Raw genomic sequence first — 12,935 nt, forward strand, 5'->3', positions numbered from 1 at the left:
AGGTTCAAGGAAAGAGAAAGGACTCGTACGACGAGCTGAAGCAGAAGTATGATGCCTTAGTAAGAAAGCATCAGGGAACTTCTAGAGGTCAAAACTTCAAAAGCAAATCTTATCTTGCAGAAGGCAAAAGCTGGGATGATACAGATAGTGATGAAGAGGAGCAGCTAGGGAATGTTGCTTTCATGGATAATACTGGATCATCTTCACCTCCTCCTGCTGGAAGCTTTCAGGTAGATCCTACATGCCCTAAACTGTTTATGCAATTAGGACTTGAAAGAGATGATGTTATTAAGAAGTTGAAAGCTGCCAATATTAAAATTGATACGTTAGTCTTAGATATTCATGCTTATAAGATGAATGAGATGAATGTATTGAAACCTAAAATTGAACAACTTACTATGGATTTAGGATTACAAATTGCTAAAGTCAGAGTTCTAGAAAAAGGTGAGATTGCTTTAAGACTTCAGCTAGACGAAGAGAAAGTGAAATGTAAAGCCTTCAAGGATGCCTCCACTATAGTCAAAGAGCTTAATGATAAACAAGAGATCAAGAGAACTGTTGGAATAGGCTTTGACTATAACAAATCTGTAGGTAAGGCTAGTAACATTACTCCCTTTAAGAAGAGTGCTGAGGAGAGAGGAATTCCTTTTGTTTTGAAAGATTCCCCTCATCATTTGTTTAAATCCTCAGTAGCTGAACCTCTGTTAGAAACTCCTGTCGTCATTAAATATGAACTCAAACAGGAAGACCTTAAAATGAAAGAGAGTAATGAGATGAGAGATGAGATTCTGACAAACCTGAAACCAATCAAAGTGAAAGGCAATGTTAGGTTGCCTAAAGCTGGTTTAGGTGTCAACTCAGAAAGAACTAAGTTCAACAAGCCTAATAACTTTGTGAATAGTAAGAACAGAAACAATAGATGTCATTCTACTGAGAACTTCAAATCTGTTAATAATGTTAGAGTAGAATCTGTTGATGTTCCTACTATTGTGACTGATATTCCTGTTGCTCCTGTATTTGATGCATGCCATAAATTTTGTGGTGTTGATAATTGTATGCTTTGTGCTTTCAATACTATGTCTGCTTATTTTAAGAATTTATATGCTAAAAATGAAAACACGTCACCAAGACAACACACAAACAAGAAGTATGCTAGGGCAAAGACTGCTAGTCCTCCTCGTGTTAGGAAGGAGACTTATGTTCCAAAGCCTAAAACTAAGGTTTATAAGGTTTTTGTTAAGGAAGTAAGTTCAGTCAAGTCTAAATCGAGTATCAGTCCAAGAGGCTCTTTTGTTACACCTGATAGAAATCAGTTCTTTAAGTTTGCTGGACCCAATCAAATGTGGGTCCCAAAGAATGTTTAATCAAGTTGTCTTTTGCAGGGTGCCAGTGGAGTTGTTCGAGTTGTTTGGGTGCTTGACAGTGGAGCGTCAAGGCACATGACTGGCAATAGATCCCTGCTGACTGAAGTGAGAGAGGCAACTGGACCTACAGTAACTTTTGCTGATAATAGCAAGGGTCGTACTGTTGGATATGGCAAGTATAAAGTTGGAAGGATCATCATAGAAGAAATTGCACTAGTTGAAGGACTACAACATAATCTCCTTAGTGTCAGCCAGTTTTGTGACAAGGGTTATTATGTTCACTTTGAAAAGGAAATATGTATAATCAAACATACCAAGGATAAACATCCTTCAGTATGTGGCATCAGGAAAGGTAACATATTTGTAGCTGATCTATCTACTGGACCAGGAAATGAATATCACTGTTTCTATGCAAAAGCATCTTCTGAAGACAGTCAGTTATGGCATAAGAAACTCTCACACCTGAATTTCAAAACTATAAACTCTCTGGTCAAGAGAGATTTGGTGAGAGGTTTACCTTCCCTGGAATTTACATCTGATGATCTCTGTGAAGCTTGTCAGAAAGGGAAAGTGAAGAGAGCATCTCACAAAAGCAAGACCATCAATAGTATCACTGAACCATTGCACCTGTTGCACATGGATTTATTTGGCCCAGTGAATATTACTTCAATTGATGGAGGAAGATATGCTTTGGTCATTGTGGATGACTTCTCAAAGTTTACTTGGGTTTACTTCCTAGCTTCCAAGGATGAAACTCCCCTGACAGTAATTGATCATATCAAGCAAGTTGAATTGGAAAAGGGTGTTCCTGTAAAAGCTGTAAGATCAGATAATGGAACTGAGTTCAAGAATCAAACCTTAATCAACTTTTACTCTGACAAGGGAATCAACAGACAGTACTCAGCACCAAGGACTCCACAACAGAATGGAGTCGTCGAAAGAAAGAATCGTACACTGATTGAAGCTGCTAGAACAATGATTGCTGAAGCAAAGCTTCCTCTGTACTTTTGGGCTGAAGCTGTGAGCACTGCCTGCTACACCCAGAACAGAACCTTGATCAATAAGGATCACATGAAAACTCCCTTTCAACTGTATAACAACAAGAAACCATATGTCAAACATCTTCATGTCTTTGGAGCCAAGTGCTTTGTTCCTAAAGATGGTGAAGAGAACTTAAGTAAGTTTGAGCCAAAGGCATATGAAGCAATCTTTGTTGGTTATACCAAAATTGCTTATAGAGTTTTTGTGATTGACACTCTGTCAGTGAAAGTTAGTGTCAATGTTACTTTTGATGACACTAAACTTCCTAGTCTACAATCTGCTGATCCATCTGAGTCTCTGAAGTTTGACAACTATCCAGATTCTGATTCAGATGATGATATGCCACCTGAGGTTGCAACAGGAAATGACAACAATGATGGTGATGATCCAGGCAATGGTGGAGGAAATGGTGGAAACACTGGAGATTCCACTAGTGCCAGTGGTGGATCATCAAGTCAACCTGGCAACAACTCAAGGGGAGCTGATGGATCAACTAGTCACACATTTCAGCTCAATGATAATACTGCTGAATCATCAAGGACACATCTTCCAAGGGAAAGGATTTGGAGCAGAGATCATCCCTTTGATTTAATTATTGGTGATCCTGATGTTGGTGTCAAGACTAGAAGTGCTACGACAAATGAATGCCTATTCTCAGGGTTTCTATCTCAACTAGAACCAAAGAAAATAGAAGAAGCACTTGCTGATCCTGATTGGGTTCTTGCCATGCAAGAAGAACTCAATCAATTTGAGAGACAAGAAGTCTGGGCCCTGGTTCCAAGACCAAAAGGAAAATCTACCATTGGAGCTAGATGGGTCTTCCGTAACAAGTTAGATGGTGATGGCATTGTTGTGAGGAACAAAGCCAGACTGGTTGAAAAAGATTATTCACAAGAAGAAGGAATTGATTATGATGAAACCTATGCTCCAGTTGCTCGTCTTGAAGCCATCAGAATATTTCTTGCATTTGTTGCACACTCCAACTTCAAGGTTTATCAAATGGATGTGAAAAGTGCATTTCTGAATGGTAAGCTGGAAGAAGAAGTATATCTGGAACAGCCCCCTGGCTTTGAAAATCCAGAGTTTGCTTATTTTGTATACTTCCTATTCAAAGCAGTCTATGGACTCAAGTAGTCACCAAGGACATGGTATGACACTTTCTCTGAGTTTTTAATTGAAAACAATTTTACTAGAGGTGTCATAGACAAAACTCTCTTTTACAAATTGCATGATAAGGATATGATATTTGTGCAAATATATGTTGATGATATTATATTTGGTTGTACTAACGATAACTTGTGCAAGAGATTTGCTAAATTGATGCAGAGTAACTATGAGATGAGTATGATGGGTGAGCTGTCCTACTTCCTTGGTCTTCAAGTAAGCCAAAAGGAAGATGGAATATTCATTTGCCAATCTAAATATGTCAAAGATCTTCTTCGAAAGTACAATCTAGAAGACTCTTCACCGGCAAAAGACACCCATGGCCACTGCCACAAAGCTTGACCAGGATAAATCTGGTAAGAAAGTTGATATCACAAGCTATCAAGGTATGATTGGCTCTTTACTTTATCTCACTGCAAGTAGACCAGATATCATGTTTGCAACATGTTTGTGTGCTAGATTCCAAGCTAATCCTAAAGAATCACATCTTATAGCCGTCAAAAGAATCTTTAGATATCTTAAGGGTACACCTGGATTAGGTATTTGGTACCCTAAGAATACTGGTTTTGACTTAACCGGCTATACAGATTATGATTATGCAGGATGCAGGATTGATAGGAAGAGTACGTCTGGAAGCTGTGAATTTCTAGGACGTCGGTTGGTTTCCTGGTACAGCAAGAAGCAGCACTCCGTGTCTACCTCTACTGTTGAAGCTGAGTATATAGCTGCTGGAAGCTGCTGTGCTCAGATCTTGTGGATCAAGAATCAACTAAATGATTATGGTGTTGTAGTAAACAAAATTCCTATATTTTGTGATAATACAAGTGCCATAGCCATTTCCAACAATCCGGTTCAACATTCAAGAACCAAGCACATTGATATCAGGTATCATTTCATTCGAGAACATGTCATGAATGGTACAGTGGTGTTACATTTTGTACCCACGACTGAGCAAATTGCTGACATCTTCACGAAACCACTGGATGAATCCACTTTCTCTAAGTTGGTTTGTGAGTTAGGGATGTTAAATATGACATAGTTCTCTTGTATATATTTTTCATATGTATTATATGTTTTTGTATATTTTTTTTATTTTCTGTGTAATTATTTCTATTTTATTAGATTTTATATGATATTTTGTATATTATCTGATAATATTCTGAGTAGTTATGCAAGCTTATATATTAATCTATAATTTTCTAAGTGCTCTTATACTCCCCTGTGACATTCTCTAGGCATTTAGATAATTATTTGTATTTATTTTGTATTTTTCAAAATTAATTAAGCATAAATATTTGAGTTTAAGTTAATTCATGTTATTGAATTAAAGTTAAATTCATAAGTATTTATATATTTAATTAAAGTTGGAATTTACAAAATATTCGTGTAATATATATAGTATTGTTTTATTATAGGTTTTTGATTTTAATTGCAAAAAGTTTTATCTTTGAAAAATAATCAAAAATCATATTAATATATCATATTATTTCTTATTTCAGAAAGACATTTCGTTTGTCTTACTGATTTGGTTTGGTTGTTCGGTAAGACAATTCAATTGTCTTACGCGTATGGCTGACTCGGCAAGACAATTATTTTGTCTTTCTCAGTTTATTTTCGCCCAGTTCGGTAAGACAATGAAATTGTCTTACTGACTACACTCAAGTCATTGCTTCGTCTCGGCAAGACAATTCAAAATTGTCTTACCGAGACTCAACATTCATTGTCTTACTGACGCTTCTTTTGTCTGCTATGTGTGTAATCTCGGCAAGACAATTTTCTTTTGTCTGTCTTACTTATACCCTCGACCGCAGTTCAACAAGACAATTACGATTGTCTTGCTGACTGCACTTCATCTTCTCCATCCGCAACTCCGATCATATTCACACACACGAACTCGACCACTCGTTTTTCAAGTTTTAGAGTTAAAAACTTGCTGTTTTCTGTGTATTCAAGCTAGACGCTTGCTGGTTTGGTTTAAATCGCCGGAATTAAGTCGGAACTCTGCCGGATTTTAGTCGGATTTTCAAGCTTTTCGACTGGGCTTTCTTGCTGTGGTTTGCTCTTGATTCATTTACTCTACTCCTGCGACTTGGTTTGATCAGACTTGGTATTAGGGTTTTGGACTGATTTAAGGCCCTGTTTGGTTGTTTTACTCTTCTGATCCTAAGGGACTGTTTGGATGTGTGGTTGTTTGGAGTTAATTGAACTATAAACTAAGGCTTCGTTTGGCTTGTGACATTCAGAGTTTGGATCATTTGTTTTGGAAGTGCCATTTAAATTAATTAAATTTTAATTCGATATTATTCCAATATTTCGAATTACTAATTAATTAATTAAATTTTAATTATTAATTGAACTTTGCGAGACATTTGAGAATTAACATTTTATTTGAAAAATTCTCGCTTAATTCAATTGTTAATTATTAAAAAAAAATGGCTGGAGAATTTGAGATTGCTGAGACAAATTATTGCGCTAATTTGAACTTCGAGGATTGTTCTGATAGATTCAAGAAGTGGATCCGTTTCCTGACTCAACAAAGTCTCGTCAGTACTGCACTAACTGCTGATATTCCCATACAAGTGCAACCACTCTTCGACTTCTACTCTAATGCCGTCAACTCTACAACTCTCGAGAATTATAAGTTGATTGGTGATCTGCCAAATGGACGAAGGATTGTTATAACTGTCGATGATGTGAACCGGATTCTAGGGTTTCCAAGGAACAACTTTCAAGTGGATCCAACCAGTGAACAGATTACTCAATTCTTTCAAGACATCCACTATCAGGGACAAATTTTTCTTCCTAAAATGTCTAAGAGCAAATTGAAGGCTGAATGGGATGTCTTCTTCGATACCTTGGCAAAGGTGTTTGCTCCAACCACAAGGCAGAATTTTCACAACATATCTTCCATGCTACAAATCTGTGGATTCTCTGTGGCTTATAATCGTCGAATTAACTTCGGGAAGATATTACTCAAGGAGATTATCAGAAAAATGGGTTCTGTCACTCAGAGATCCATTCATGACAATGCCAAAGTTGAGTGTCACTTTCCTAGATTCTTAATGATGTTCTTACATGACAAAATGAATGATGCAGATAGAGCCATGTACGTTGATTCTGCAGTGGTGCCTATTCTAAGGACTTGCACCAAGATTCAATCAAGACTTGCTAATCAGAAGAAGCATGAGAATGTGCCTCTTGTTGTGACTCCCTACATGCTGGAACAGTTTAATGTTCCCCTTCAACCTGTCCAAGTTCCTGAGCCTCTACAACAGCAACAATATCATCCTGAACAACAGCAACTGGATCAACCTGAAATTCAAGAAGAACAACCTCAACAACAATCTCCTCCACAAAACTTCCAACCACTTCAACTCCTTCAAGACTATCAATCATCCAGCCAATCCTCACATTACTCTCCCTACAACCCTCCTTACAACTCACCACATCAATCACCTCACCAATCATCATACAACTCTCCTCACCTATCTCCAAACCAATCCCCTCCACATTACAACTTCTTCCCATACCAACAAGCCTCCATCTTTCCTTCTCAGTCTGAACCAACACCTTCACCTACACATACACATAACATTCCTCAACCACAATCCACCTCTCAGCCTCTGCCTGCTGATTCTGCTATCAATCCAGAGCTACAGGACTTCAGGACAGATTTACAGGTAGCTCAGGTACTTTCTAATCTCACTGATACCTTTAATATTGATATTGCAGATTTTGATTGTGATATTGGATTTGATTTCCAGACTCCCAGCAATGAACCTGAAAACACCCAGGTTCATAACCAAGCTGACGTTTCCATTTCAACAACTGATTCTTCATCAAACACTTCAAACAACACTACTTCAACCCCTGTTGTTAGAAAGGTTGCCCGGAAACGGAGTGGGAGTGCAATTTTGAGAGATCCCGCAGCTCTGTCTCATAAGAAGCAAAGGGTGGCAGAACCAGAGACAACTGCAGCTGCATCCATTTCCTCCCAAAAGGATTTGGACACTGAAATGGTAAATATACAGTCTCTAGATTCATTCTCTCCACAGAATGCATTTATTGAAATTGGCCGTCCGACCGCGGTATCCTGTGAAGAGTCAAGCACACAACTAGCACTCACGCTAGTAAACACTGAACCTTTGTCTTTTGATTCTTCACTTAGAGAGAGCACAGGATTTCAAAACATATCATATGAAAAATTTTCTGATCACTCTTTCTTTTTGGATCAGGATCTACTTGGCAACCTGCAAGTACATCAGCCTTCACAGGCATCTGAAGGACAATTTGTTCCTTCACTTCCTACGGTTCCATCTCAGGGAACTATGGTTGTATATACAGGTACTGGTGACGGTGTGATAAACACGAGTGAAATCAGGCAAACACCGAGCGAAACACATGCACGAGATGATAGTGACAAATCTTTGAGTGTTCGTGAGGTGAGTGCACACACCAACACTGATCTACTTCAGGAACAAATGGCTGCTATGAAAGCTGAGATTGAGAGGTTGAATGCTGAAAATGCTAGATTCAGAAGTGGAGAGCTGGTGACTCTACAGGAGAAAATTGCTGATACTTCCTTTACTTCTCTGCAAAAGGAATTGAATGATCATGTCAAGGGTATTCACTCTAGGATGGACAAATTTGACAAGAATCAGGAGCTCTGTATGACTAAGCTTGACAACTTGGAGCACACTTTGGCTCAAGTTGTTCAACACTTGAAGATCAATCAGTCTACATCTCAGTCTACTCCAGAGGATCACTCAACTAAGGGGGAGAAGGACAAGGAAGACAAAGATGATAACAACAATGCTGATGCTGCAAATAGGAGTGATAAGGATGGTGATGCTGATAGGAGTGACAAGGGTGGAGAAAGAGCAAGTGGCAAAGAATCTTCTGAAGCTGATAAAAGCTATAAAAGGTCTAAAGGCAAAGAACCGTTACATCAATCTGAAAATGTCTTCAACACTGACAATTATGATGATTATCCCAAAGACATGGATGATGATGACGTATTCGATGCTACCTATCGTCAGGCTGAAGAAGAAGGTAAATTTGACGAAAGTTATTTGTTTCAGGAAGAACCTGTTGATCTTGAACACAAGGAGAATGTCCGGAAGTTCAAGGCAGAAAATGAAGCCAGGAAGCGTAAGCTTCGTGATTATCAGAAACTTTTGGAGGACAAGTTGATCACAGAGGAACAAATCAAGATTGAAAAGCAGAAAATCTATGATGCTGCGATCAAGCAGAAGAATCTTGAGATTAAAAGAAAAGAAGGAAAAGGCTGGGACATTGCAAGAAGAATATTCAATGGACCTCAAAGGGAAACTTTCGATGATAGGAAGTTCTTATCTCTGATCTATGATCTTCGAGAGGTAAACCCTGATGAGGATGTTTTTATGCATGCCTTTGCCTTAGAGCTAGAATATGTAACTGTTGCTGTTAGGGGTTTGCTAGAAGAGTGGGAGCTGATTGTCTACACACAGAGGAATGGTTCATTCAGACTATCTGTCGAATTTCTCAAATCATTCTCTGTATCTGAGCTCTGGGTACTTCACAACAAAGTCAAGCGTTGCTCCAACTTGAATGAACTTCTTCGTGACAAACTGTTGGATTGTGTTGTTTTCAATAGTCCTCAGGTTGTTATGAACCCATCCTGTGTCAAGTTCGTTCATCAGGAAATCCTCTGCACTGTCTATCTAAACGAAGAGGCTTTGCCAAAGTACCCTGCCAAACGTCTGGCTCTAGCATCCACCTTACTAAGGACCAAGGGCTTCGCTTCTAAAGCCAAGTCTGATGCTGATGATGTAATCTCATCCTACTGCACTCGAAGAAATATTTCTCAATACTTTCGGAGGCTGAAGGGTGTAACAAAATCTCAGCCATCTGACTTTCGTGAAGACCCTGTGGAACTGGAAGTACTTCACCAGCTAGCTCTGGCTCGTGAAAGAAAGAAGCGTGGAGAATCCACTCCAGCTGAAGAGCCTACTCAGAATGAGCCTTCTACTCCAATCATTCATGTGTCAGATATAGAAGAAGGAGAAGTCTCTCGCTCTGAGTGAATAGATTGATTAGGATATTTGTTAGATATGTTCAAGGAACATCCTTTTGTAATCTATTAATGATCATGGTTTAATGTTTAATGCAAAACCATAAACTTTTGCTATTTACATTCCAATGTTTAAATCTTTGTCTTATCTGTTAGTTGAGTTATCCTCTAGGAAATTTGCATGTTATGTTAACAAACAAATAGGGGGAGATTGAAAGGCATATGTTCAGCCTATTTGTATTTAAAGAGGTACAACTCATCTCAGATAAGAAAGATCAGTAAATAGCAAGTCATCGGAATCCGTACGAAGAACGTCAAATGATTTATGGGAATTATATATCAGATAAATTCCAAGATGCTGCTGCACACCACTGAAAGAAGTTCATTAATATGTTCAAGCCTCAGTGCACAAATAATCTTTTGTGGCACGTCCAGGAGTTCAGAAGATATAAAGTTTCTATACTTTATTTTATCAGAAGATTCCATTTAATGAAGAAGTACTTACAAGACGAAGACTTGACGAACAAACCAAATTCTTATTGATTATGTGACGAAGAATATTTGATTTAACTAGATACAGATGAACCAGACAGTACATCTGTGTATCAGTTATTCAAATTAAATATTTGAAGTCAAGCAGAAGTGGAAGTTCGTTCGTTCGACAAATCAAGAAGAAGTTATTAAAGTTTAAAGAAGACCGGGAGCAGTTCTGCTGAAGATTGAATGATTAAATATTTAATAGACTATTATTTCACTTCTCAAATAATTATATTAATTATGTAATTTATTTATTAAATTAATTCACTCTCGAATTAATTTAATTTATGAATTTATATGATTAACTTAATTAAGTGAATAATTTTCTATTTTTTATTTGCTTTTATATTCCTTTTTAATCAACAAAACAAGCTCAGCAAGACAATCCTTGATTGTCTTACTGATACTGCTTCATGGGATGAAAGGAGTGTGCAAGACTATTCTTTTGAATTGTCTTGCCGAATGTATCAGAGGTTTGCAAAACAATTCAATTGAATTATCTTGCCGAATGGATTAATGTTGCAGCAAGACAATTCAAATGAATTGTCTTGCCGAAGTTAACACCTCTTCCAAGACAATTGGTTTGTCTTGCCGAGAGTTTCTCCTCTGCCAAGACAATCCTTTTGTCTTGTCGAATGCTTGAAGGTATGCAAGACAATCCTGAATTGTCTTGCCGATTCTTGTGATTGTCTTTCTGCCAATAGGATTGTCATACCTTCCCTTCTAATTGTCTTTCTGACTTGGTTAAAGCTTGGTAGACAATCTGTAATTGTCTTTCCTTGCCTTATATTGTCTTGCCCAAGCCTAGATTGTCATACCTTCTTTGTATTTGTCTTTCCTAGCTTGTAATTGTCTTGTCTAGTGATTGTCTTTCATGTACAATGCTTTGCCTATAAATATGGCATTCATTCTTCATTTCTAATTGTTCATCACTTTGATATTCAAAGCATTTGTAAACCTTTCAAGTTGTTCGTAACTTGCTTGATCGTTATATCCACAGTTTTCTGTGCTTTGATAACCCGGTTGTTTTAATCACTAAATCTAGAATATACCCTGTCGAATTTATTCTACGAACTTTAGTGGACATTAAAACTGAACCATTTTAATTATATAACGACTTCAAACATTGTTATATTAATTAATTATAATCTGATTAACAAGTTATATTCAATCAGATTCACTTCCGCGAGAATTTGGTATCGATTGTATTCAACCCCCCCCCCTTCTACAATCGTATCTGGACCTAACAGTAGAGGAACCCAAAGAAGAGGAGAAACCTAAAGAGTATTGGTTACTATTTTTTGACGGAGCTTCAAAAACAAAAAATAGTGGGGCAAGGATGGTGCTCCGAAGCCCGGATGGGTTCACGGTCGAGTACGCGATCAAGTTAGACTTTCCAACTACCAACAACGAAGCTGAGTATGAGGCCCTTATAGCTGGATTGGGATTGGCGAGAACCCTGAGGGTTAAAAACCTGAAAGTCTGTGGGGACTCAAGACTTGTGGTGTCACAGGTTAATGGAGAATTTGAGGCACGAGAAGAAACAATGCTGAAATACTTGAGGATTGTTAAAGCTCATATGACACAATTTGAAGAATGTATGGTAGAACATATACCCAGGGAAGAGAATGCAAAGGCTGATGCCTTATCCCAGTTTGCATCCTCGGAGAATGAGGTGTGCTTGGGAAGTGTTTACTATCAGGTTTTGAAAACCCCAAGCATCAATGCCAAGCTGGTATCCCCAATTGACACGGGGGCCACTTGGATCGATGAAATCAAATTATATCTCGAAACTGGACACCTACCACCTGATGCTGGGGAAGCACGAAAACTACAGGTAATTGCTTTAAAGTATGCACTGATTGAGGGGATTCTCTATAAGAAGTCTTTTGTTATACCATATTTGAAGTGTTTAAGGCCAGATGAGGCCCGGGAAGCCCTGAAAGAGGTCCATGAAGGAATTTGTGGCCAGCACCTACGTGGGAGAGCCCTGGCTCACAAAGTTACTCGCCTTGGGTTCTTTTAGCCAAATATGCTGAAGGAGGCGAACGATTATGTTAAGAGATGCGATCAATGTCAGAGATTTGCGCCTGTTGTGCGCCAGCCCCCAGAGATGTTGACATCCATTAACTCCCCGATTCCCTTTGCTATGTGGGGGATGGATATCCTAGGGCGTTTCCACTCGCCAGTGCTCAAAAGAAGTTTTTGATAGTGGCTATTGACTACTTTACCAAGTGGATTGAGGCCAAACCCCTGGCCAAGATAACCACCAAGCAAGTTGCTCAGTTCTTCTGGGAAAACATCATATGCAGGTATGGCATACCCCGCGTCTTGGTTACTGACAATGGAGCCCAGTTCAACAATCCAGAGTTTGTAGGATACTGTAACGACTATAGCATTGAGCTACGATTCACTTCGGTTGCCCATCCTCAAGCCAATGGGCAAGCTAAAGTAGCCAACAAGATAATCCTTGATGGACTAAAGAAAAGAGTCGAGAAAGCGCATGGGTCTTGGGCTGAAGAGATTCTCCCTATACTATGGGCATATCGAACAATCTGCAAGGTCTCCACCGGAGCAACCCCGTTCCAGTTAGCTTACGGAGCTGAAGCCGTGGTGCCACTGAGATAACTCATACCTCCCCCAGGGTCCAGCAGTATGAGCCTGAAGCCAATGAGGAAGGAATGAGACTCGCACTCGACATGATCGATGAGGTCCGAGATGAGGCTAACGCCAGGATCGTTGAGAGCCGAAAACGAGCTTCCTATACTATAATCTCC

General features: G+C 38.8%; 1 protein-coding gene across 1 annotated transcript; it reads left to right on the top strand.

Annotated features, from left to right (window-relative positions):
- Window positions 1-11,497: 11,497 nt before the first annotated feature.
- LOC135153043 (uncharacterized) lies at window positions 11,498-12,786 on the top strand. Its single transcript, XM_064094791.1, has 2 exons — window positions 11,498-12,174; window positions 12,330-12,786. Exons 1-2 carry the CDS (start codon window positions 11,498-11,500, stop codon window positions 12,784-12,786), a joined length of 1,134 nt encoding a protein of 377 aa, XP_063950861.1.
- The last annotated feature ends 149 nt before the right edge of the window (window positions 12,787-12,935 follow it).

Source organism: Daucus carota, chromosome 1 (genome assembly GCF_001625215.2).
Source record: "Daucus carota subsp. sativus chromosome 1, DH1 v3.0, whole genome shotgun sequence".
Taxonomy (NCBI): domain Eukaryota; kingdom Viridiplantae; phylum Streptophyta; class Magnoliopsida; order Apiales; family Apiaceae; genus Daucus; species Daucus carota.

What these genes read in the sequence shown, in the direction of transcription:
- LOC135153043 (XM_064094791.1), top strand. Translation starts at nt 11,498, where the DNA reads ATGGTGCTCCGAAGCCCGGATGGGTTCACGGTCGAGTACGCGATCAAG. An exon ending in CACAAAGTTACTCGCCTTGG is followed by an intron (nt 12,175 to 12,329) that starts GTTCTTTTAGCC and finishes TGGATATCCTAG; the next exon opens with GGCGTTTCCACTCGCCAGTG.